This window comes from Heloderma suspectum, chromosome 4, assembly GCF_057233095.1.
Source record: "Heloderma suspectum isolate Gila_16-S chromosome 4, 16-S_ref, whole genome shotgun sequence".
Lineage (NCBI taxonomy): Eukaryota > Metazoa > Chordata > Lepidosauria > Squamata > Helodermatidae > Heloderma > Heloderma suspectum.
This window is the reverse complement of record NC_139461.1, coordinates 4,223,276-4,248,598: the sequence shown is the minus strand read 5'-3', so window position 1 is coordinate 4,248,598 and position 25,323 is coordinate 4,223,276. Positions and strand designations below refer to the sequence as shown.

Sequence of the window (25,323 nt, the reverse complement as noted above, 5' to 3'; positions counted from 1 at the left end):
TCAGACCGCTCTTTAGCGCGAGTCCATGGAGCCCCTCTGGGATGACCTCCCCTGGCAAGAGAGGAGGTTGTGCCATGCCCCGGGGGGAGGGGAGCTCAGGAGCCAGTGCCCCACATCCAGGGGCAGGGAGGATCGAGCCCTGAGCCCCTCCGCCAGCCAGCCGGGCCCTTGCTTTCTGGGAAGGGTGGCCGCGTGTGGTGGCACTTAAAAACATTGGTTCTGGCGGGAGGGCTGGTGGCCCGGGGCCCGCCTCTTCAGATGCAGCCGCCCTCGGATCTGCATCAGTTGGCGGTTTTCTTCCCGCTCTGCCATGGCCTTCTGGGAGGCGGAGAGGCTGGGCGGCAGCTGCCCCTGTCCTGTCCTGTGGGGGCGCCAAGTTTCCGAAGGGAAAGGAAATGCGTCCGCAGCAGCCCCGCTGGGCTGGGCTGGGCTGGGCTGGGCTCGTATTCCAGGGGCGTGAGTCAGCAGCCGGCAGCCGTTCCTCCCCCTCCCCCTCCGGGCTCTCAGAACCCCCGCCGGCGGGGGGGTGGGGGGGTTGCAGGGCGGTTGGAGGAGAGAGTGAGTCTCAGCTCTGCCACACCCTGTTCTACCAAAGCAGCTGTTTTCCTGGCGGTGGGTGGCAGTGGTGGCAGGGGAGGCTGCGTGTCAGGGGGTGGTTGCCTCCAGGTGTAGCCTGGGGTGGATTTCTGAGAATGCCAGAGAAATTGTTGACTCCCCCAATGCACCTCAGTCCCAGCCTGCAGCTCTCCCCCAGCCCCACCCTGCAGCAATGTTTTGGATTGAATCTTTCTCTGAGCTGGGTGGCCTCCTCTGGGATTCCCCCCCCCGGGGGGGGGATCTGCTTTGCAGGGGGTGGGAGAGGCTGGCTTGTGGGGGGGGGCTGGGTGGCACCTGCGTGGCACCTGCGTGGTCTGTTTGAGGCTTCCAAACTCCTGCGTTGGGGAGGTGCAGGGGCCAGAGCTGCCCCCAGGGACCACTGTTGCCAAAATTAATAGGACGGAAGAATCCGGGGGGGGGGCAGGGAGCTGGTGTGCAGCCCCACTGTTCTGAGCACAACGCTGGGGCCCCTCCTGCAGGAGCAGACTCTGTGCTCCCTGCAGCTGGGGGGGAGCATGTTCTGTGGGGTGCCACTGAGGAGGCAGCCCACAGGCAGGACCGGTGTCTCTTCTGGGTGCTGCACCTGGCAAAGGCTGAGTGGTGGTGGCGGAGGGAGAACCTCCTCTGGGTTCTCGGTGGGGCCAGGCTGCCCCCGCCCCCTGTCTTTTTGAGACACTCTCTAGGGCAGCCCTCCCCAGCCTGGTGCCCTCCAGATGTTTTGGAGTCCCAGCTTTGCTGACCATTGGTCCCGCTGGCTGGGGCTGCTGGGAGCTGCAGTGGAAAGCATCTGGACGGCGCCAGGGTTGGGCAGGCTGGCCTAGAGTGTGCAGAGAGGGCCGTGGGGGGCCCTGCAAGAAAGATTTCACCCCCCTCCCTGGCTTCCTGGTGAGTCCCGCCATCTGACTCCTTCCCTCAATTTTCCAGGCACAGGCAGCTGGAGAAAGGCCCTTTTGCAGCAGATCCCACAGGAATCCTGGCTGCTCCCGGATGGCAGCTGGAGTGAATTTGGGGCTGCTGGAATGGGAGGGAGGGAGCGAGCGAGGCCTCCGGGGTGTGGCGGCTGGTGGGGGTGGGAGAAGAGGGGCTCGCAGGGCTCCTGTGCGCTGCACGGGCTTGCCCTGGCTGAGGCAGGCTTGCGAGTGAGCGCGTTCTGGCGGGAAGGTATGTGCGCTTGCTGGCAGCAGGAGCCCGGAATGGCCGCTCCAGCCTTGGACTGGGAGGATGGCCGCTACTTCATGGAAGACCTGATCCAGCAGGGGCAAGGTAGGGGGGCACCCCAGGGAAGGGGGGTTGCCTTCCTTTGAGGGCCGGGAGCCTTTTGTTTGGGAGGTAGGAGGTGCACCAGGACTGGGCGCCAGGCAGCCCAGGGAAAGGAGAGCCAGGAGGGAGATATGGGTGACAGCAGGCCTTGGCTTAGTGGCCCGCCGGCCTCCTGGGAGGGCCTGGCAGCAGTGGCTTGCCCCCCTCCCAGGACAGGCCTTTTCTGCTCAGGGTCTGGTCTGGGGGGACTGGACCTGCCAGGGGCCTTCCTGATACAGGGCCAGGGTGGGGGGCTGTGCACCCAGGTGGCCACGCTGGAGGGGATCTCTGGCCAGGCGGTGTTCACTTGAGGTCCAGAGTCTGCTCCACTGCCTCGTGCAAGGCCGGTTGTTCGGGAAGGGGTGGGCTGCACGGGGGCCCTGGGCAGGACTGGTGGAGCTGGGGTGCCTGCCGGAGCAGCTCTCCCCTGTCTGCGCCTAGTGCCCAGAGGGCCAGCCCACAGCCTGCCTGCTGATGATAACCATCTGCTCCCAGGAGCCAGGATTTCCGGCCTATCAGTAGCTATAATTGATTTATCTTGCAGACTACTTTGCTTTGCGGTGGCTGCTGGCAGCTGCCTAGGGCTGGGAACAGGAGTGGGGGGCACAAAATGTGTGCAGCGCAGGAACCAAAGGGGGTGATGCCTTGTGCCTCCCCTAGGAGGGGCAGGCGTATGCATCGAAGGGCTTCAGGTGGGGCTGCCTCCCAGGAGGAGGAGGTCCAGGGACAGGGTGCAGGTCCACCCTTGCTGGCTGGTCCTGCGTGGGGCAGGCTGAGGGGGTGATGCATTTGAGCTCTGCAGCTACAGAGGGGTGCAAATCCAGCTGTCCAGTGAGGGTGTAAGTGGGGCAGGGATCTCTTGTCCTGTACTTTGGCTGGGGTCTTTGTAGCCCTTGGAGTAGGTCACCCTACCCCCCCAGCCCAGCTTCCTTCTGCAGCTGCTTCCAAGTGGGGTCCTGCATGGCTGGGGGTCCCGCTGCTTTCTCTCTCCAGGCCCTGCAGGGGAGAGAAGATGTACCAGCTCCCCACCTGCCATTCGTCTTCTGGAGATGGGTTTCAGGTGCCTCAGCTTGTGGATGTGAGAGCAGAAACATGCCCCCCGCCCATGGATGCAAGAACCAGACCTTGACGGGGGGCATTCAAGGTCCCACTGCTTTCCCTTTCCTTTTCTGGATGAGTCCATTCATGTTCGAGGGAGGCCAGAGAAGGCAGAGAACAGCCTTCCCCAGTCTCGTGCCCTCCAGATGTTGGACTGCAACTCCCATCATTCCCAGCCAGCACATGCAGTCCAGTACATCTGGGGGGGCATGTTGGGGCAGGCTGGCCTGGAACACCTCTGCCTGCCTGATGAACCTGGGATGCACAATGGACCTGCACAGGCTGTCCACCCACCCGCTGCGCCTTTGAGCGGCCCGGGCACCTGGCACACGGCAGCCCCGCTGAAGCTCTGGGGCTTGGGCCAGAGGCGGCACCTCCTCTCCGGGGTGCAAGGTGCGTGTGTGTGCGGTGTTGTGCGATCATGGCTCTGGCTCCCTTTCTCTGCCAAGGTGGAGAGCTGCCCCGGTCGCGGAATCCCTCCCCAGTCTGCTTCCCCCTGTGCAGCTAGCTTTGGCCCTCTTATTCCAAGAGAACCGGGGCTTGGGGCTGCCAAAGCTGAGGGAGAGCTGCCCCAGAGCAAGGGCAGGAGGAGGGGAGCCCAGCCAGGGCCAACTCGGGGCCAGCAGCCACTCCCCGCTGGCATTCTGCCAGCCTTTCTCCTGGCTGACCCTGGCTGCATTCCCTGTTTGCGCTTGTTTCACATAGGCCTGCGGATGTGGTCTCCCTGCCTAAGACACTGGCGCCACACTTGGGCTTTGTAGGGTTTCTTGTGTAGACCCTCGGAGCCTCTTCCTCCCAGGTCAGTGTGTCAGGCTGCTGTGGCGACTGCCATCCTATGAGTTAACAAGAAAGGTGGTCTGCTAATATCTGTGTGTGTAGGGGTGAGTGGGTGGGCAACTGTGGGGCAGTGGGCGTTTGGTCCGTGAGCCCTTGTGCTGGCCACCTGGGCAAGTCCATGGAGGTGGAGCGGATGGATGGATGGATGGATGGATGGATGGATGGATGGACAGCCCCCCCCCCCGGATCCCTCTGTTGGGGCTGCAGTAAGGCAGTGAGGGGACACCAGGGCTGGGTGGGGCAGCTCAGCAGGGGTGCAATGTGCATGGGCCACATGTCAAAGGAATGACTCTTTTGTTGGTGCAACATTGGTACAACATATCTTGGCTGTTTCTGTCCCGTCCCGTCCCCCAATTCAGCTAGCACAACAGGGAAGGAGGCAGTGAGGATTTTGGTACTTCGGCCTGTGGAACTCACTGCAGTGGGATTATTGGCATTATTACTGCTAGAGCGTTTAGCCAGCTCTTTTGGCCTGCAGAATGTTTCGGAGCCGCTTTCTAACCCTGTAGCCAGGAGCGCATACTCTGATTAGCAGCTTGGCCGGGGGGAGGGGGGGCTCTTTCTCAGGCTTGTAGCTGGAGTCCCTTTTAATGGCTGCAGGGGGCAGGGGCTGGTCTGGGTTTGGACTCAAATTCCTGGTTACCTTGATTCCACGTTTCCTCACAGCCACCCTGTAAAGTTCAGAAGTCGCCAACATTCCCACGTTGCGGGTGAGAAACAGAGGCCAAGAGACTGGCCTGCCAGATCTCAAAGACCCAAGTCCAGAGTGACTTGCTAAGCCTCAGTGCGCCCTCCGGCGCCCTGGGAGGGTGTGAATTCTGCCTGGGATCCAGCCTCCAAGAGTGCTGGGGGAGGCCAGCCTGCCCTGGTGACGCAGCCGGGCAAGGCCTCCTCCCTCCTGCCCATCCAAGCCCCGGGAGCAGCCTGAGCAGGAGCAGGCTGCCTCCCCAGGCAACTTGGCCACCGTCCGCTGCGGAGTCTTTGGGGCAAGCGTGGCCTGAGAGGAGGGCGTCTCCATCTCTCTCTCCCCTTCAAACTCGAACCCCAAGTGGGACAGGTTGCTGAAAACGCTGAAGGGCATGTAAAGCTGTGCTGGGCTCCACGGTCTTGCCACAGCCCAGTGACATGGTTTGAATGCACAAAGCAGCAAGAGAACATGGCACGGCATCTCTGTCCCAGGCCTGAGGGCAGTGGGGATGCACACACATGCACACCAAGGGCCAAGCCTGGCAACCCTGGGGCCCCAATCTGGCCCTTCGGGTTCTGCCAACAGCCATGCCCCTCCCTCAGCCGCCCTCCTCTGCCCCAGGAACCGATTGGTGGCCTCCCAGTTTTTGCACAGTCCCCCCCCTTCTAAAAGGTCAAAATGCCTCTCCTGAGGCTTAGTTGCTGGCAGGAAGACCCTTAAGCAGCACTCTGCAGGTATTTTTTTTTATATCTTTGGCCCCTGCCCACCACTGGCATGTGGCCCCGCAAGCATTTCTCCAGAATTGAATTCAGCTCTCAGGAGGAAAGCGGTGCCGTCCCCATCCCCCCCCCCCCATGAAGGCATAACTGATCTGTGTGAAGTAGACTCCTGAGTTTGTGGTCTTGCTTCAGAAGAGTCTCGCTGGCTCAGGCCCCTGTGCGGGTCTGGTGTTCCTTGCAAAGATCCCAGAAACCGGCAGGCACTCGGTGGTCCCCCAGAAACTGCCACCGGTCTATTGGCGTCTCCCTTCCACTAATCTGGCCCCCTTGGACTTCCTATAAAAATGGAGGAAAACACAGTGAAACTGTCCTCATTGTTTCTAACTGGAAATCTAGAGCTAATATTTAGCGCTTAACACTCCAAGGCTGCCCAGCCACCCTCACCCTGGAATCATGGAAAACCACGGTGGCGGCGGACGGGTGACCCACGCTTACTGCAGTGCTTAGGCGTCGTCCCAGAGCAGACTGCTCGATCGGCAGTCAGGGCCGGCCCGACCGTGAGGCAGAGTGAGGCAGTCGCCTCAGGCCGCAAATTCTGGGTGTCATAAAAGGGCAGCAGCTTATTATTTACCCCGTTATTGTATTTCTACTGCCATGGAGGGGGAGAGCTGCTTGCGGCGTTTTCTGCTGCACATACCAAAATAGTTCAGCAAATTTGGGGCGCTGTGCACCTGGGGGTGCGGGCAGCATCTGCTGCTCTTCCTCAGGCTGCAGAATGTCTCGGGCTGGCGCTGGCGGCTCTGCAGCACCTGCGGTGGAGAACGGGCTTCCCGTCACGCGCTTCTCCCTGCCTTCAGCAGCAGGAGGGTGCTGTGGCACTCCAGCCCTGCTTGCGGGCTGCCCAGTGGCATCCGGTAGGCCCCTGTGGGAACAGAACGCTGCCCTTGGGCCTGACCCAGCTTCAGGGCTCTTCTGATCGGCTTAGCTGGAGCTGGCAGGGGTTGAACCTGGGGCCTTCTGCACGCCCAGCAGGCGCTCGGCTCCTGAGCTAGCTGAGGTCTTGCGTAACCACCCCCGCCCCAGGGAAGTGAGCAGAGACTCTTCTCAGTTAAGAACTTGGCTTAACAGAGGAACCAAGGAGTGAGAGTTAATGCACTGTAAGCCCTGTCGGAGGGTTACTTTCCAAGGGTCCAGAAATCCTGGCTGCTCACAGAATCGGAAGGGGCCACGGAGCCCGAGTCCCTGGTCAGCACAGGGCTCTTGTAATTGCAGCCTCCCTGACAGGTGGCCGTCCAGCTCTGCTTCAGCACCTCCGCGACGGAGAGCCCACCGCCTCCGGAGGCAGGCTGTTGCGCTGCTGAGCGACGTTCACTTTCAGGGACGTTCTGCTCGTGTTTAGCCTCACTGCTTGCCTGCAATTTCCACCCCTTGGTTCTAGTCCTGCCCTTGGGAGCAGCAGAGATCTACTCTGCTCCACCTCCCTTTCGGAGAGGTGAAGACTGCCAGCGCATCCCCATAGAAATCTCTTCCCCAGGCCAACCCTAGCCGGCTCTTTCAACAGTTCCGCATGGGGCCTGGTTTCCAGACCCTTCACCATCCGGGCCCCGCTCCTCTGGACAGGCTCGAGTTTGTGAATGGCTTCCTGAAATGTGGCTCCCTGCAGTTTCCGTTGGCATCGTGGAGGCCAGGGCTCCACAGCGGGTCAGACGTGGGCACGGACTTGGGCCTGGTCTCTGTGCAGAGCACTGGTGCTTTGACCCGCTCCCCTGCTCAGATTTTAAAGACCTCAAAAGCTGGCGTGCAGGACGGGGTGTCCGGACGACCCCAGAAGAGCCCTGCTGGATCAGACCCAGGGCCCATCTAGTCCAGCGTTCTGTTGACCCAGTGGCCGGCCAGCTGCCCACGGGAAACCCACGAGCAGCGGTTGAGCGCAAGAGCCCCCACTCACGTTCCCAGCAACGGGTGCACATCGGCAGACCGCCTCCGGTACGGGGGGAGCGCAGAGCCATCCGGACTAGTAGCCATGGAGAGCTGCCTCCTCCGGGGATTTGTCTAGCCCCTTTTGGGGCCATAGAGGTTGGTCGCCATCGCTACACTGTGGCAACGCTTTCCATAGCTTGACTGCGCTGCTGAAGAACTCCCTGTTCTCTGCCCCGAATCCCACCGCTCAGTGTCCTATCGTGAGGTGGCCCGGCTTCTAGTACTTGAGAGAGGGAGAAGGAAGCCTCCCTCTCCTCGCCCTCCACGCCAGGCGTTCTGCGCACCTCCATCAAGTCTGCCCTTCCCCTCCTTTTTTCCAAGCTGAAGAACCCTGGGGGCCGGACTCCTGGTCTTATAGGCCCCTTCCAGCCCTGCTATTCCTCGGGTCTCAGAACCCCAGCCGTTGTAACCTCCTCTCATGGGGAGGAGCGCCAGCCCTGGGACCGGCCGCGGCCAGATCCCACTCAGGCTTGCCTAGAAATGAGGCCCACTGAATTCAGCGGGACGTCCCACTCCCAAGCGCGCCTGCCTGGGATTGCAGCCTGAGCTGCCTCCAGGAGCCAGACAGCCCTCAATAGGGCAGCGGTGGCCGGCCGGCCGGCCGGCAGGGAGGGCTCCTGGCAGGCGATTAGACGCCCCCGCGGGAGGGGGGGGGTGTTTGCTGTGGACAGGCGGCATCGGGATTCTGACGGGGGGGCAACTCGGAGGAAGAGCGTGAGGCGGCCGGGGAGGCAGACGAGGAAGGCTCTGGGGGGGCCTGGCCCTCCCCGTCGGCAGCCGATGCTGGGGCGGGGGGCAGGGCGTGGCTGGGCGGTGCTGCGAGGCGGCTGGGCGTGCCCCCGCCGTGGCCTGCCCTGCGCCCCCGGGCGCCCCGGAGAACGCGGCCTGGTAGCGCGCATTCGAGCGAGGCTCAGCCGCTCGTCTGGCTGGCTTCCGTGCGTGGGACGTGGGAGGGCGGCCTTCGGCTCAAGGAGCGGGGCGCACTGGGCTGCCCTGGGAGGGGGGCGTGGCCGCGCCCTCCTGCCCCCTGCCGTGCTGCCCCCTGGAAGAGGGCAAAGACGCGCCGTCTGCTGCTCCGGAGGGCACGGCGACATCTACCGGGCCGGAGCTGCCGGGGGCACATCTGGGCTGAGCACGAGGCGAAAGGTCTCGGCGCTAACAGCAGTCCGACAATGGAACCAGTTATGGCGGCGGGGGGGGGGTGCTCTGCCAAGTAGCGGTCTGCTGGCCGCCCTTGGGTGGGGAGCTCTGGCTGGACTGGGCGGCCTACCAGCCTCCCCCGCAACTTTTATTGTTCCAAGTAGTTACGGCCGGGGGGGGCTGCTCATCGCAGTCGTGGCCTCCCCCCGGCTCTTTTCCCCGAGCAGGCGAAGTTCAGACTTGGCTGCTCGATGGCTCCAGTTCCGGGCAGAGGCCTGTGCGTTCCCCTTCCGTGCCAGAACCGCCTCCCTGCTTTTCTTGGGTCTCCGTGCTTGGCTCCCCGGTGGCCGCGCGTGTGCAGGCTGCTTGGGGGTGCCTGTCGAGCGCCAGCGGCCACATCGGGGGCCCCGGGACGTTTATGGCCTGCGTGGGCTGCCTGCGCTGCCCTCCCTTCGGGAAGGCGGCGACTCCTCGCCCTTGGCGGTTGTGTTGCCTGGGAAGCGGTTCCTGGGCCCCGCTGCGGGGGCGGGGGCTGCAGAAAACTGCCCCGCTGCCCCTTGGCACTTCTGGGGAACTGAGCATCCCTCCCCACCTGATTTCCCGTGCAGCGCCCGGCCCCTCGTGGTGTCGCTTTTCTTTGGGAAGGGGCCGGTCCTTGGGGTGGGTGGCGCCTTCTGACCACGGGCACCTTCAGGCTCTGGAAAAGGCGAGCGCCGTCGCAGGGCCTCTGCCGTGCTCGACAGACGACTCGAGGAGTCCTCTGGTGCTGTCCAGAGAAGGCGCTCCGGGGTGCGGACGAGCAGGAGCGGGGCGTCCAGGAGCCGAGGCGCGCGTTCCGGGGCTTTGTCCGAGGGGCGGCTGCTGCTGGGGCCCCTGCCCGGGAGGGGGCTCCGCCAGGCTCCTCCTCGCCCTCCTCTTGTGCCGCGTAATGTTCTAACTAGAGCCATGACCAGGCTGGGCCCGGCGGGGCGAGCTATTTATAGACCGGCTTGTCCCCCTCCCCCCTCCCCAATGGCCACGGGGGGCCCGCGGGGGCTGGCGCTGTTGTGGAGACAGCCGCTCCCGACCCTCAATCGGGGGCAGCCTCTGCTGTGTGGTGCTGCTTAGGGCCGGGGGCTGCCTGCTCGAACGCGGCCTCCTCATGAAGATCGTGCCGGGTAGGTGCGCCCCCCCAATGGGCACAACACGGGTCGGGGGAAGGCTTTGGCGCCGTCTTGGCGAGTTCCTGGCAGTTATAAAAAGCCTGTCGGCTGCCGACCGGGGTGGGGTGGGGGCTGTCAGCTCTGCACTCCGGGCAGCCCCCCCCCCCCGGGCAGCGCCAAGTGAGCAGAGTCGCGATCACTCGCCCTCTTGGCTCTGAGGCTTGGGGAAGGTGTCCGTCCCCCCCCCCCTTTGACGGGTTGAGCATTGGGGGGGAGGCACCTGCTCTCTCGCCCACTCACGTGCGGGAGGCCCTTGTGGGCCAGGCCGGTGTGCGCGGGGGGGCGCCTTGGCCGGGCACTGGCTTGGCGCGGGCGAAGAAGGGAGTGGTCAAGGAGAGCGCGCGGGTAACCTTGAGCGCCCTGCGCGCCGGGCCGGGCGGCGCGTTTGGCTGGCCGCTCGAGGGTGCGCTGCTCGGCTTGGCAGGCCAGGACGGCCCCGCATTGCGGGCGGCGAGCCGAAGGGGCGGGCCTGCGGGCTGCCCCGGGAGGAGGGCCTTGGGGTGGCGGCTCGGGCGGGGCCGCGGCTCGCGCACTCGGCGTAGCGGCTGCTGGTGCAGTGGGACCGCCTCGCCGAGTCCCGGCTGCCTCCCCGCCTGCGGCCGCCATGGACCCTGGCGGCGGCCTCTTCCCGTCGCTGGTGGTGGCCGGCCACGCGCTCACGCTGGCGCTCGTGTGGTACTGGCGCCGCGCGGGGAGCCCCGGCGAGGACGGCGACGGTGAGTGGGAGATGGCGGCGCTAGGGCCCCGTGGGGCGGGCAGGGGGCGGGGCGCAGTTGGCAGGTCCCCCTCCCCGCCCAAACAGTGACACGTGGCCGGGGCGCCCGTTAACCCGTGGCGCGCCGCGCTTGGCAGGACGGCGCGCGGCCGGCCTCGACTGCAAAGCGGCGTGGAGTGCTGCCGGCCGGCCCCTTGCTGCCGAAGCGGCGGCCTGACTTGGCGGCGCTTTGCTCTGTTTGGCCAGCCAAGCCCCCCCAGCCAGTTCGGCGCTCACAGGGTGGGGTCGCTCCCGCCCAGCTGGCGACAGCCGAAGTTGCTCCCGCCAGCCGGCCACGGGGGCGGGGCGGGTCGCAGTCCCTGCCAGCGGCTGCGCCGTCCAGCTGCGCGGTGTCCTCGGCCGGCCCTCCGCCCGACCCACCCCGCAGGGCCGCTGTGAGGGCGGAGCCCGTGGGCGCCGCCCTGCGTCCAGGTGCCGTTGGGCTTTCCCAGCCTTGCGGCGCGTCCAGGGAGCGCCTCCTGCCGAGGCGGCCTGGCCGTGGGCCGGTACTTCTGCGCCGTGTCCGCAGCTTGCACGGGGCCCGGTCTCCCCGCTGCCAGACGCGCCGCCCTCCCCGGCAACTGGCGCTGCGCGGGCCATGGCGGCGCAGGCTGCCCGCAGGAAGGCCCGGCTGGCCGCCGCGGCCTCCGTTTTTTATCGGCGGCAGCAAAGCTGGGCCGAAAGATCCGTTGGATTGAATTTCTGCCGGAGGGAGGGACGGGGGGCGCAGGCGGAGCTTAGCCCTCGATGCTGAAAGCGAGGGGGGAGCCGGGGCCCCGCTGACGTCTCTCCGGGCCTGGTGCTCTCGCCCTGGAATATCTTCCGCTCCCAGCTGCTGCTGCCGGCTGCGGCCCGGCCCGGCAGGACCCCGATGTGGGCTTCTGGCGACGAAGCCCCTGGGCGAAAGGGGCCTGCGTTGCTTTTCCGCCTGCGGCGCTGCGCGGCCCCTCCCTCACGCGCGCCCGGGCGGGCCTCCAGCAACCTCCTTCCCGCCCTGGGGGCGCCGAGCACGGGTTTCGGCGGGCTGTCCCGGGCGCCGGCGCTGGGCTTTGCCAGGCTGCCGGGGCGGGATGCTGCCCGCCCTCGCTTGGAGTGCCTGTGGCCGGCCCTGGAGTAGAGAATGTGGCCTTTTCTCAGCGCTCCGTTGGTCCCACGCAGCAGATTGTGCGTTGCTCTGGCGTGGCTGTTGGAGGCTAGCGGCCGACCTGTGCGTCACCCCCGGGGATCGTGTCTGATCCCCAGCAGTTGCGTCTGGGGGCGGCGTGAGGGCGGAGCCACTTTCAGCGGAGAAGCGGCGGGGGGGAGGCTCCCCCCTTTCGGCGCTAAACCCGGGCCCCACCCCCGCTCCATCATCTTGCATGGGGCTCCAAATGTGTGTTTGCCCCCAAACGTTTCCTTCTGCCATGGTCTAGGCCAGCCTTCTCCGACCTCCAGATGATTGGGATTTCAGCTCCCAGTAGTCAGGAATGCTGGGAGTTGTAGTCCAGAACATTTGGAGGGCACCAGGATGGGGCAGGCGGCTCTAGAGGCGCAGGCATTCCCTGTGCCTGCTCCGCTGGGGCCCATCATTCTGTGCTCTGCTCAGACCTCAGGGATGGATCCAGCTCTGTCTGTGCCTGTGCCATGCGATCGCCAGGGCTGTGGAGGGAGACTGGGATGTGAGGGCTCAGTCCAAGAACTTTGCTTGCTAGTGGCTTCGTTTTGGATAGCTGAGCATGTGCAGAGTGCATTCCCCCCCACTGCAGCGTGAGCACAGTCCAGCCCTGCCCCTGGGCTTAAGGTGCAGAGGGTTCAGCTCAGAAAAGGAGCATCCCGCAAACCTGAGGCCCCAGCGCTGCTCCTTTTCAGAACGGCCTGCTGTGGCTGGCTCCCTCGCGTGCGCCATGCCCACGGTGCTGCGGGTGGCATCCTCTGTCAGGCGTTTGAGGAGGCGCTGTGGCTGGCCTCACTGCCTGCTTCTCCTCCCCCGCCCAGCTGTTTCCACACAGACCTTGGGCCTGCAGTGTTCTCAGAATCACTGCCACACATTCCCAGCATCGGTGTGGATGGGCCTCCCCCGGTTGCCATGACAGCAGCTAGGGCTCCACCCTCCCCAGCAGAAGTATCACAAAACGACCATCTGGTGCTGCACAGCAGAGCGGCTGGTGGTGATTTGAGACCACCGGGGTGAGGAGGGACAGGGCTGAGGAACCCACGTGTGTGAGAGGCTGGGGGGGCAGGGGCCACACTCCTTCCTTTTAATGGGTGATCATGAAGCCCTGGGGGTGGTTCCCTATTAGAATTGGAGGCAGCGTGCTGGGGAGCAGGAGCAGGAGAGGGCTATTCCACAGTTGCCCTCATGTCCCGTTTGTGGTCCTCCTGGAGGGATTGGCTCCCCGCCGTGGGAAACCAGGGGCCTGATCCTGGGCTGTGCAGAAAGGCACAGATCATGCCCAGGGTATTTGTCGCTCCCCTGTTGGGGGCGGGGAAGAGCTAGGCAGAGGTAAGCACTTTTAGCTACGGCCACTGTCAGCCGGGGGTGCCGGCTCCACCCTTGCAGCTGGTAATCCCGGCTGGGCCTCCGCCTGTTCCAAGGCAGAATGCTGCATCAGTCTGTCTGTCTGTCCGTCCCAGGCTCCTTGCCAGGTTTGCTCCCAGGGTGGGCTGCTGCTGCTGCGCCAAGGTCACACCTGCCAGCATATGTCAGCTGCCAGGGCGTGTCCAGGTTCTTGGCCAGCTTGGAGGTCACCCCTGTGTTCAGGGCCTCTGGCCACCCCCACTGGCTTCCCTGGATGCCTAGCCCCAGCCCTCTAGCATGCTGCGGGGGCTCTGTTATCTGCCCAGGTCTGCCTGCAGGGGGCTGCAGGAGGCAGTGTGGGAGGGGCAGCCCCACCCAGTACTGTCTGGCTTGGAATATTTTTAGCCTCTGCTTATGGCCGCAGGCAGTGTGGAGATGGGAGGGAGGAGGAGGAGGCTGTTTATCCTGGATACCAAATAACAGGCCTGGTTACTGGGATGGTGGCGGCAGCTGCTGCTGCTTTTGGGGCCACCACATCCTCTTCTCCTTCGCTTGTTGGGACCAGACCGCAAATGTGTCTTGTGGTGAAGGGTGGGGGTTGGGGGGGGGAGAAGGACAGCATCTTTCTTCCTCCTCTCATGCATGCATTATGCCAGGCAGTAATTTAGCTCCACGCCCTCTGGACGTGCAATTTGGAGGGGGCACTACTTTGAGTAGGGTGCAACAATCACTGCAATGCGTTGTACATGGGGCTGCCTTTGTAGTCCCTCCGGAACCTGCAGCTGGTACAGAAGATGGCTGCAAGGGCAGTAACCGGGACCAGACATTACCGTTCTATCATGCCAATACTGTATGTACATGCCAGAACAGCCAGTACTCCACTGACTCCTAGTTTGTGTCCAGGCCCAATTCAAGGGTGCTGGTTTGGATCCTTCATGGCTTGGGTTCACAGTGTCTTTCCACATGTACCCACCCCAGCCCTGAGATCATTGGCAGAGGCCCTCCTTCTGGGAAGTGCCTGGGAAGCTGGGTGGCCTTTTCAGCAGTGGCCCCTTGCTACTGGATGCCCTTATGAATGAGAAGTTGGCCTGGCACCCTGTGCAACATCTTATTGATGTCAAACAAAGCCCCTCTCATTTCCTCAGGTTTTGAAACTCAATGCTTTGGTATGAGGTTGTGTTGGAATGTGGAACTTGTTAGGCTTGTATTAATTGCTGCTTGTTGTGACTTTTAGACTACCTCTCTGATTTAAAATGATCTGTTAGTGTTGGTCCTGCTGTACAGAATTTTATTCATGTGGGTTTTGTGATTTTTAAACTGTCTCCATCAATTTTTGTACTTCACCCAGGCAACGATTCTTGTTGGGGAAATTGACAAATATATAATAGGATAAATTAATAAAATCCTGCTATCCCCCAAGAGGTGCTGGGTTTGTGGGTGGGGCTCGGCTGGCCTGTGCTCCTTAGGCCCTCAGTGGGGAGCCACCCTGCTGCCCATGGGTGGGTGTGCAGGTGCTGGGCAGGAGGATGGGGATCATGCCCAGGGGGCTTGTAGCTTCCCGAGTGGGGGAGGGAAACTGGGGCAAGTGCTCTTCACTGCTCACTGCTGGCTGCTCTCACTTGCCAGAATCAATCTCCCGGTGGAATGATGGCACTTAACTTGGTCTGGGCGGCTTTGCTGGAAGGGGCACAGGGCCTCCCAGTGGCCACCTAGGGCATGACCTGCCCCAGGGCGTGGCTGTGTCTTGCCTGGAGAGCCTTCTTTCCCAAGCCCCTTTCCTGAGTGGGGCTGCCCACGCAGTGCTTCCATGGGGGCCATTCTGCCTCTGGCTTGCAGAGGGGGTGGTTCCATTTTCCTCACCAATTTCAGTGGTGCAGCATCCATCTCCCCCCCCCCTTGCCACCTAGTCTTTTTACTGAGTTCAGTGGTATTGGACAAAGGGGGGGGGGCTGCGCTTATCAGACCTCAAGCCTGGAACACGTGCAATGTGTTGGCAGGACAAGGGCTATGAGTCATAGAATAGTAGGGTTGGAAGGGGACTATAAGACTATCGAGTCCAACCCCCTGCTCAGTGCAGGAGTCCAAGTCAGAGCATCCCCGACATGCCTCCAGTGTGGGAGAGCCCACCACCTCCCTAGGTCATTGGTTCCATTCTCGTATTGCTCTAACCTGCAGGAGGTTTCTCCTGATGTTCAGCCGGAATCTGGCTTCCTGTAACTTGAGCCCACTTAACCTGAACTTGAAGGGTTAATATGTACCTGAGTGAGGTGGGAGGGGATCTCTGGGAAGTCCTTTTCCTTGTCTCCTCCCTCTACTGTCCTATCTTCCTCCTTTCTCCTGCAAGTGATGCTGACCATGGGGCTGACCTCTGCCAACTTACCTAGAGATGTAAGTTTGTTATAGGTCCAGTAAAAGTCTCTTCTTAACCCACCACTTGAGCATGTTTTGTCTACACCCGTGGCAGCTCACTGGGGGCTGATTCAGACTTCACAACATGAGAGGATGCATCTGAGCATGTGCAGAGAACATCCCTATGCATCATCACAACCACCCCCACAAACTTGTGGTTTTAATTTTTGTGAACCATCCAGAGAGTTTTGGCTGCTGGGCTGTATAGAAATGAAATAAATAAATAGAAATAAAATCTGGGGACATCTGAGAGTCTTTTGCCCCAGCACCTCTTGGTTGAGGTGAGCTGGCCGGGCAGCACATGTGAGACAAGAGGGCTGTTTGCAGAGCATAGGGGAGCTGGGAGGGAAGGATGTGCAGCAGAAAGAGCACCATGCAGCCCCCCCCCCCATGCACCCTGCAGGAGAATCCTTGCCCTCTCCTTTTTTCAGCTTCCCTCCCATCATGCCGAGTTCTGCCCCATGAGGGTCCAGCCAGGTGGAGGTGGGGCTGTACTGGTACAGGAAGCCAGTCCTGATTGGGCCATGCCTCACTCATCCCTCGATGGGAGGAAATGTCGATGGGAGGAAATGTCGGGGCTGTGGTTTGGGCCTGCTAGCCCACCCGCCCCCCCACCCGCCCCCACTGAGAGAGGCAAGAGCTCAGCAGGGGCCAGGGTGGATCCTTCTCCTGCCAGCTGGCCTCCAGAGCTTCCCAGGCGCCTGGCCCAGCTGAGGCAGAGGGCTCAGGAGCAAAGTGGGAGGGGGGTGTAGCTGACCCTTCCAGGATGCCGGCATTGGAGGCCGCCTCCTCGTCCAGCAACCCTGTGTGTGAAGAAGGGCCCTTGGTGGCCTTAGAGCAGTTGCCGCTGCCACGTCTGGCCCCTCCCGGTCGTGGCCTTATCTGTGCTGTGCAGGCAGCGCTTGGGAGCCCTGGGTCATGTGGGGCCCAGCAAGTTGGGAAGGAGTCCAGATACCCTGTCAGCCAGCTGCCTCCTTCCCTGCCCCAATCCCTGGCATGGGGGGCTAGAATCAAAGCCCCAGGCCAGCATCCCCAGAGGCCTGTGCAGAAGCAAGAAGGGCCTCACAGGGATGTGGGGCTGCCAACCACAGCCAGCCTTTTGCTCTCCTTGCGCCTGCATGTGGACAGCTTCTGCACACTGGCCCGCTCTGGATGCTGGGTTGCTCATCGGGGTCAACAAGGACCCTTGCTTGCTAGCCAGCCTGCTTCTGAGCCCTTGGCAGCTGCCTCACAAGTGGCCTTTGGCTTCCTTGCTCATTGCCTTGGGGCATTCCCTGCCCCTACTGGTGGTTCCCTCTCGTAAAGCAGCCAAAGCAGGAAGGGCCGCGTTGGGCAGCAGAAAGATACAAAGGGCAGATACCAGCCAATATTTCCTGCACCTGGCACTCTTCTGCTTGCTCCTTCCTGGAGCCAGGGCCTAGAGCACCAGGTGGAGGGAGGGGGCCTAGCGGTTATGGGGGTGGTGGTGGATGTCTTGGTGTGATTGCTGGAGCTGCATCCAGCAGGGCTCTGGAGGCCTCTATGAAGGGCAGGAAGGTACTTCAGGCTGCTGCCTCCCACTGGCACAGTTGGCTCGGTGCCTCTGGGCAGGTCTGCACTTGGGGCAGCATTGTGGGTCCCCAGCAGCTGTAGGCTGGCTCTCAACATGGAGGCTGCCCTGCTGCTGGAGCCACCCTCCTCTTCTGGAAGTCCGTGTGTCTCTACATGCTGCCCTGGGCACGTCTGCTATAAGAGTGGGATAGAAATAAAGTATTGGTGTATTTAGGGCCTGACCTGAACCCTTGGTTCCAAAGTGGGAGAGTAGTAAGGCAGACGCCCCTCCTAGGGAGCAAGCCCCCTTGCACACAGTGGGATTTACTTCTGGGCAAGCATGCATCATGTTGTGCTTGAAATTGTCATCGCCAGCATCAGTGTTTTAGACACGGAAGGGGAAATGCAACCTGAGAAGCACCCCTGCAGCTGATCTTCGGGAGGGGAGAGGAACAAGCGGTTCACTTGCAGCCGCTCCGGCCAGGGGGCCTTTGCTCCCCCGCCCCCAGGGCTTCCGGGCCGCGTCAAGAGGCCGAGGAGGTTTCCCTGGCGGCGTTGCCAAGGCCTGTCCGTGTCGGCGCGCGGGTGTCTCACAGATGCTGCTGTCGCCGCCGCCGCCAGCTCCCCCCGGGGCGCCTGGCCAGGTTGCTCTTGTCAGCCTTTTGCTCTCTGCTGGTGTGACCCGCCTGCCTGCCAGGGGCTTCCCCTCCGCCGCCTGCCTGGGCTGGACGATGGGAGACCTGGCTCGCTTCCCGCAGCACCCCAGCCGGTGTCTCCCCGCCCAGGGATTCCTCCCTGGCCAGCTGGAATGGCACCGAGGAAGTGGAGAGGAGGCTTTCAGGGCTACCAGCCCCGGCCAGGGAGGAGGTGGCTAGCTGAGGCGGGCGACCGCACGTGGCGGCTCTGACAGGCTCCCTCCCTGCCCCGCCGGTGGGGGGGGGGCAAGCTTGCACGGACACCCTTCGGACTGGGTGGTTTGGAAGGCGGCCTTGGCACGCGCATGCTGAAGGCGCCTTTCTGGAATGTCCTGTCCGGGCGGAGAAAGTGGCTCAGCCGTTCAGCTGCCCGAGGGGCGAGAGCGCCGCCTGTGTAGGGCTTGCACCTGCGGCGAAGCGGTCCGACAGAAGGCCTTCTTGGCTGGGGGCGGCGGCGGCTTTGGCCGTGTGCGCAGCAGTCCTTTGTATCGGGCGTGGGTGGGCTAGACGAGCCCTGGGCTTCCCCGTCAGTTCTGAGATCCCCCTCCTACGCCCCCACCGCCCTTCTGTGCCTGGAAGAGAAGCCCCCTTCAGCCCCCCACAGGCCGCTTTGGGGTCCTGGCGCGGCGGGTGTCCCTGGCGCTCGGGGCGAGCTTCGACGCCGGGCGGGCGCATAGGCCGGGAAGGGAGGCGGGCGGGCGCGTCTTCGAGCGGGCGCCCTGCCCGGCGCGCAGCTCCAGCAGCCCGGCCTGTGGCGAGGGGCGGGCGCGGCGCGGCGCGGGGCGGGGCGGCTGGCTTCCTGCAGCCGGAGCGGCTCGCCTTCGCGCCGAGCAGACAGCAGCGGCGGCGGGCGGCTGCGTTGCCATGGCCGGCGGCGGCGCGGCGATGGCGGAACCGTCGTCGGTGGCCGCCTACTTCGCCTACAAGCGGGCAGTGCTGCTGGACGGCTCGGAGTGGCTGAGCGCGCCCGAGCGCCACCGCCAGCGCCGCCTCTACGGCCAGCTCTGCTGTGTAGGTACGGAGGGAGGGAGGGAGGGAGGGAAGGAGGCCGGGCGCGACGCAGCCGCCCACCTGGCGCGTCCCTCCCGCCGCGAGGGTCGGTCGGCCGAGGGCAGCCGGGGTGAAGGGGGCGGTGCCCGGACCGTCTCTGGGGCAACCGCGCCTCGATCGCGGCCGGCCCCGAAGGGTTTGACAGCCGCGCATGCGCACTCGCTCGGCCTCAGGGAGCCGCTACCCCGAGGGGCCGGCCCTGCTCTTGTTCCGGGCCCGCCCCGCCTTTGCCGCGGGCTGTCCGAGCGGGGGAGGGCCGGCCCGGTTGGCCCGCACGAAGGCTCCCTCTCCGCGCCCGGAGGCGCCCTGAGGCGTGCCCTGGGCAGAGCTGGGCTCCCCAGCCGAGGCTTGCAGGCAGCCAACCCGGGAAGGAGAACAGCGCTCCGTTCGTTCGTTTTCTACACCGTCCAATAGCTGAAGCTCCCTGAGCGGTTGGCGGTTCACAAGGGGGACTTGGGGGCAAGGAGCCGTGGCCCCACTGCGCTCCTCCCGCGCAAATGGCCGGAGCCACGCTGGAGCCAGCCTCGCGGTGCAGCGCACACGCGCTGCCCGGTTTCCTTGCCCAGGCCGCGGGGGGGGGAGCAGCACCCCACCCGCACGAGAGGCGGGGGGAGCGGCGTTGCAGGCACGTCCTGGGAGGAGAGCGCGGGGCCTCCTCTCCTCCTTCCATCGCAAGGCTGCACTAGAAGGACGCCGCAGGGAGGCGCCCCTTCTGCCGCTTGGATCTGGTTGGCAAAACACCCAAAAGAGGAGGAGGCCTCGCTGGCCTGGCATCCGGGGAATGTTTGCGCTGCGGCTTTGTCCCGGAGGGGAGTTCTGCAGGTGAGGGTCTGCCCTGCCCTCACCTGGCAGTAAAGGCAAGGGAGGGAGGACGCCATCATGTCTGTGCTTTGTTGTTGTTTATTCGGTCAGTCGCTTCCGACTCTTCCTGACTGCATGGACCAGCCCACGCCAGAGCTCCCTGTCGGCCGTGGCCACCCCCAGCTCCCCCAAGCTCGAGTCCGTCACCTCCAGAATATCATCCAACCGCCTTGCCCTTGGTCAGCCCCTCTTCCTTTTGCCTTCCACTTTCCCTAGCATCAGCGTCTTCTCCAGGGTATCCTGTCTTCTCATGATGTGGCCAAAGTACTTCAGTTTTGCCTTTAATATCCTTCCCTCAAGTGAGCAGTCTGGCTTGATTTCCTGGAGTATGGACTGGTTTGATCTTCTTGCAGTCCAAGGCACTCTCAGAATTTTCCTCCAGCATGTCTGTGCTAAGGGAGGGGAAAGGGCCAGGGTCAGCCGAAGCCTGTGGCCAGTTTGCTAGCTTCCTCTGTTTCTGGTCACCATTGCAGGGAACGGTGAGGACTTACTCACTGAAGGCCCTAAGCCCCCCCCCCCCTCCCTGCACACACACTCCTGGGAAGCATCTTCATTGTCTGAAATTTCACCCAAGCATTTTGCCTGTATACTTCTGATCCTCTCTTTGTAGCCATGAGGGCTAGAATCCTGCTTTAAGGAGAAAATGAAGCTGATACCCCTCCCACCCACTTTCTATTTATATAGAACAATTGGTGGACATGCTTCTTTACAAAGACCAAGAAGGCAGGTCTCAGCCCCGAAGAGCTTACACTGCAGAATTTGATACATGGGAGGCAACAGAGGAAGGAAAGAAAGTGGTAAACTGGGATGGGGGTGGCAAGAGTCATACTCTCCCCACTGTTGCACTTTAAATGCAACATTTCTTGGGGTGAGGGTCTTTCTCTGTACATTCATGGTGCTGTGTATAACCAAACTGTCGTCCACTCATTATTGAAATCAGATTTTTTTAAAACCAGAATTTCAGTCTACTTGCACTAATGCAAATTTATGAATCCCAGCCCTCACCCCAAGTGAAAACCTGTCTGTGAGTCCATAGAATCTGTGCAGCTCGGGAAAAGCTGCTACACTGCGGAATCCGCAGGCCAGATCCACAGAAATCCAAACTCCTTTGAATCTGTTGTGGATTTCTCTGACATCCCTCCTTGGGCCTGATTCGGGGTCAGGGCTCGTCTTATGAGGTGATTCCATAGAATTTATCTGGAAAGCCCCTTCCTTTTCTCCATTCTGGGCCCAAAATGCAAAGACCTTGGGCCAAAGGGGCCCTGAGCCCCTGCACTGATTCCGGTTTGCCCTGTCTGGTTCTGGAGGGGGGGGGGGCTACATTGCATGGCTTGTAAGAGAAAGGGGACAGAAGGTGATTTTCTCTGGCTAAGAGAGGGCGCTGCAGTGGGGCAGCGTTGCCTGAGGCGTGCTCCTTGCCTGCCTGCTGGAGGCCTTGTTTGTTCCGCTGTTCACTGTGAATCCTGGAGTTTGCCCAGGGAGGGCCAGCCTGTGGGGTGGAGCAAATGGAGGAACCACAGTGAGTGCAAACAGCCATGTCCCCCCTCATCCCAGAAGCTGCCCGCCCTCAGATTTGGCCAAAGGTGTCCCGTCTTGTCCAACAAAGGGGTGCTTTCTCCCCCCCCACCTTCCTGAGTCAAGAAACCGCCCCAGAGATACTACATCCTGGTGGGGATGTGACTCAGCGTGGGCTTTGGCCCCAGGGAGGGCTTCTGGCAGGATGTGAGTGCTGCCCCACCTCGCTGATGTGCTCTGGCGTCAGCCTGCTGCTCCTTGGCCCAGATGTCTCAGTGGCAGGAACGGCTCTGTGGCTTTGAAACTGTTGTGCTGCGCATTCCTTTGGTGTGCTGGGACCCAGCCCAGTTCTGCTTCTGGGCAGCCAGGCGGGGCCTGGGCCTGGCTGCGCTGGAATGCACAGCTGGGGGAGGGGTGGCACCAGCAGCATGCCGCTGCCTCCCAGGTATGCTTTGTGTGCTGGGGGAGGGGCAACCCAGTGCTCTGTCCCCACTCCCCAAAGCACTCTGCGGCCCTTCAAGCCTCTGCCTTAGGGGTGGGGGGGGGAGCTGAGGAGCAACTAGGCAAATCAGAGGAACAGGCTTGTGTTCAGGTGTGGTTCTGTCCCTCTTTTCCAGTTTCCGCTGCAAGGTTAGCTATGCCCCACCTCCACACCTGGCAGTGTGCCTCCAGTGCAAGATGGGAGGCCACTGGTGGGCTGGAGCATGAACTCTCCCACCTGCTCGTGGCCGTTCGCTGGGTGTGTCCACAGAGTGCATGAGTCACAGGCCTGCCTCGCACCACCGCAGCACTTTCCCCCGCCCGTGCAAGGTCCAAGCCGCTCCTCCGCCTGCGGGCGAGGTCTTTGTGCCTGTCCCAGTGGTACCCGCTGTCCCCCTGCTCAGCATGCTGGGCTGAGGGTGTGGAGCCAGCCCCATGAAGGTGGGCTGGGCAGGACCTGCAGTGCCAAATCGGTGTCTCCTGGGCTGCTGCAGCGGAGCTGCTGCTGGCAGCAACGGGTTTGGCGTGTGTTGGCGTGTGGTCTGAGGCCGCGGCTGCACCGCAGGCTCTGCCCTGCCCACACGCTGCCCTTCCTGCAAGGCGCGGGTGGGGCAGGCTGCCCCTTGCATCCTCGCAGCAACCCGTGCGGCAGGCTAGGCCCAGAGGAGGTTGCTTCACCAGGGGTCCTGGGGCAGTTCGTGGCCGAGTGGCGGTTTGAGCCCAGGGCTCCTTGGCCAAGAGCGACGCTGCCTCCCCTCCAGCATGCTCCTGTGCAGGGGGTGGGCTGCCCTCCTCCGTCCTCACCAGGAAAGGATCCCGGGCCGGGCCGGGCCGGGCCGAGGTGCTGATGAGCTGCCTACTTCGCACCAGGGAAGGTCATGGAAGGCGCGGAGCGGGCCTCTTTCGCGCGCTCGGCCCCGGGTGGGGCGGTCCGGCGTCCTCCGTGAGGCCCGTGCAGGACTGGCGGCGTGGGCGGCGCAGCAGGTCGGGCCCCCCCGGGCGTGCCTTCCGCCTCCTGGCTGAGCTGCGGGGCTGGTCTCGGGCCTGGCGCTTCGCCGGGACGCAGAAGCGCACCTGCGGCGGGGCGGGGCTGGCGCCTCGCCGCCGCAGCGTGCCGAGGCTTCCGTTTCTTCCCGCTCTCCGCCCAGGCCCCGGGAGGGCTGGCGGGAAGCGGTTAAGCGGCCAGGAAGCCTCCCGGGCGGAGCTGAGGCTTCCTGCCTGGCTGGAGGGCGGCGAGGCGAGGCGAGGCGAGGCGAAGCGGGGGGAGCCCAGGCCCCGCCCCGCCCCGCCCCAGGAGGGAGGGCCGGGGAGGAGGCGAAAGCCTGGCCTGGGTTGCGCAGGGCAGGGCGCGCTCGGGCAGCGGCGGCGGCATCCGGTGTGCGAGAGGGGCGGCGGCGGCAGCAGCAGCAGCAGCAGGGAGTGCTGGGCTTGGCCGAGCGAGCGCCGTCCAGCAGCCCGGAGCGCTTGCCAGAGCCTGTGCCGGGGAGGGCGCCCCATGTCGCGGCAGAGGCTGCGCAGCCGGGAGGCGGCTGGCGGGCCCCCCGCGGCGGGGATGCGGGAGGAGAGGGCCAGCTCGGAAGACAGCCTGTACAAAGCCGTCCTGCGCGCTTCCGAGGGCAAGAAAGGTACGGGGGGCGTGTGTCCGCTCGGGAGCCGCCGCTTCTCCGCGAGGGCGACGGGGGTTGTGCTCCCGCCTGCGTCGCCGTCTCCTGGGCTGTGGAGGGGGCCGATGCCCTTTTCCCGGCGGGCGCCGGGCGCCTCCCGTGCGAGCGGACGCGGGGCGAGGGCAGCCGGTGCTCCTTGAGGGCCTTCCTCACACGCCCCCGAGGCTGCTGGGGCGTTGGCGGAGCCCGGGGTTTGGGGCCTGCTTGTGGGAGCTGGAGTGCTGCATGCTGCTCGGGGCGGGGACTCTTCCGAGAGGCCGCGCGCGCGCGCCTGGGCTCCGCTCCCAGGGAGGAGGCGTCTGGCCGCCGCGGCGGCGGCAGCTTCTCACTCCAGCTGCTCCCCCCAGACCTCAGTGGAAGGGCTGCTTTCGCCTGCCCCCGTCCGCACCGGCAGGCCTCACGTTGGGCCCCAAGCGCAACGCGGCTGAGTCTCTCGCAGGAGCTGTGCAAGGCGCTGCGCGGTTCCCCCTGCGCCAGGAGACTCTGGTTGCTTCGTTCCTGTGTCTGCTGTGTGCCAGGCAGAAATTCCAGGGGCCTTGCCCTTCACCCCACCGCGGCATTGCACTTGTTGGATTTTCCTCTGTTAGCATGGCCATTCTTTGGGCCGCTGGGCCTGGCATGTGTGGCTGAGGCATCCCCGTCTCCCGAAAATGTGTGGAAGAGCCCCTGCGCCCCGCCTGCAGGGCACTTTCTCGCCTGGGCTCCATGCAGTGTCGTGGGGCAAAGGCTGTGGCGAGAAAGGGAGGCAAGGGAGGCCCTTCTGGCGGCAAGCGCCCCCCCATGGCCCAGAGGCGAGGGCTGGGTGGGCGCTCCCAGAACATTCCCGGGTGAGGAGCGGCAGGCCTGCGTGTGGGGCTGCGGCTGCTGCTGCTGGGCAAATCCCAGCGTGTAGCCCTAGCAGGGGCCAGACAAAACAAGCCAAGCCCCTCCCGCCCAGGCCTGCCGCACTCAGCTGTGGCAACCAGCCACGTGGGGACTGAGCGGGTGCACCAGGCCTGGGGAAGGGGCCCCTGCCTCACAGTGGCCCCTCAGCGTGGTCCGTGGCCTTGGGGAGGGGCAGATGTTCCCCATGGTCATGGGAACAGTCCGATCCTCCTTGGCCTATCTAGCCCAGCACTGCTGACACAGGGTGGCAGCCGTGGTCCTCCCTTCCAGGCGCCAGGCAGGATCCCTTCCGACCCCATCTGGAGATGCTGCTGGGGATCGAACTTGGGACCTCGTGCCTGCAGAGCGGGGTTCTGCTACTGAGCCAGGGCCCTGCCCTGTCTGACCACCAGGCCCACTCCCTGCGCAGCCCCTGGTCAGGGCTGCTGCCTGTTTCCTTGTAGAGACCCCCTCCCGCCACACATGCACCTCCCTGGGCCATCCCTCCCTCCTCCACCCCCCCCCCCGCCCCTCTGCCCACTGAGGAGTCACTGTCAGAGGGGTGGTGAAGGTTGCGGAGGCTGGGGGGGGCAGAGAAGTCAGGCCTGGCTGTGCCCCACCCCTTCCAGCTTCTGCTTGCAGGGGTTCAGATCAAGGCTGTCCCTCACCCTGTCTTCCCACAAATCTTTAGCATTAATGTAGTTGAAGTATTTTAACCCACCTTTACTCTAAGATGACAGAGCAGTATGGGAGAGGCAGAAACCCCAGACTATGGTGCCATAAAACCACATCTCAGTGCAGCCCATACAGCCCTGCTTGGCCAGCCACCCTCGAGAGGCAGGGGTGGGGCGTCCTTTCTGACTACAGGGTGTCAGGCGCACTCTTCTGACTCTGTCCGTCTGCCCCACAAATGGCTTGGGCCAGAAGCTCGGGGTGGGGGGCTACTGGGCTCCTCCCCAGGAAGGTAAGGCCAGCCTTTTGGTAGTTCCCCTTGCTGAGCAGTGGCTTTTCGACGCGGTTGTCCTGGTGGCTCTTCTTGCCCTTGAGGCCCTTGTGGCTGCCTGGGGTGCCCATGGCATCCATCAGGGGTTTGCAGCAGCAGGGCTGTGCTGTGCTGTTCTGACTGCTGTGCTCTCAGGCCTCACGGATGGTCTTGGCCCTTGGCTGAGATGGGGCCTGTCAGTGGCCATGATAGCCAAACATGGCTGTTTCCCTCATGCCCTTGCTGGCAAGCTTCCTGGGGCTCTCCTTAGGGTCTGCACAAGAGGGGGGCCTTGCTCCGATCCTGGATGGCAGGTCTCGGGCCCGGGCCCCCTTGCTCACAGCTGGACAGAGTAGGTGTGGCTGGAGATGAGGAGGCCTGGGGGGAAACAGGAAGATTAGCGGGGTGGGGGGAGGCACCCATTTTGTCCCAAGGCCTTTTTTGACCTTGGAAAAAAACAGG

General features: G+C 63.6%; 1 protein-coding gene across 17 annotated transcripts in view; it reads left to right on the top strand.

The window, feature by feature from the left end:
• The window catches only part of PLEC (plectin), a 121,034-nt gene that overhangs the window by 46,597 nt on the left and 49,114 nt on the right, over positions 1-25,323 (top strand). For 3 of the 17 annotated variants that reach the window (XM_084848461.1, XM_084848462.1, XM_084848463.1), the window contains exon 1: positions 20,160-22,976. The exons of 6 other annotated variants lie outside the window; for them this stretch is intronic. In XM_084848461.1, coding sequence (XP_084704587.1) covers positions 22,199-22,976 — 778 coding nt within the window. In that variant the 5' untranslated portion in view covers positions 20,160-22,198. 8 more of the 17 variants (XM_084848469.1, XM_084848465.1, XM_084848474.1 and 5 more) reach the window with 4 other exon arrangements.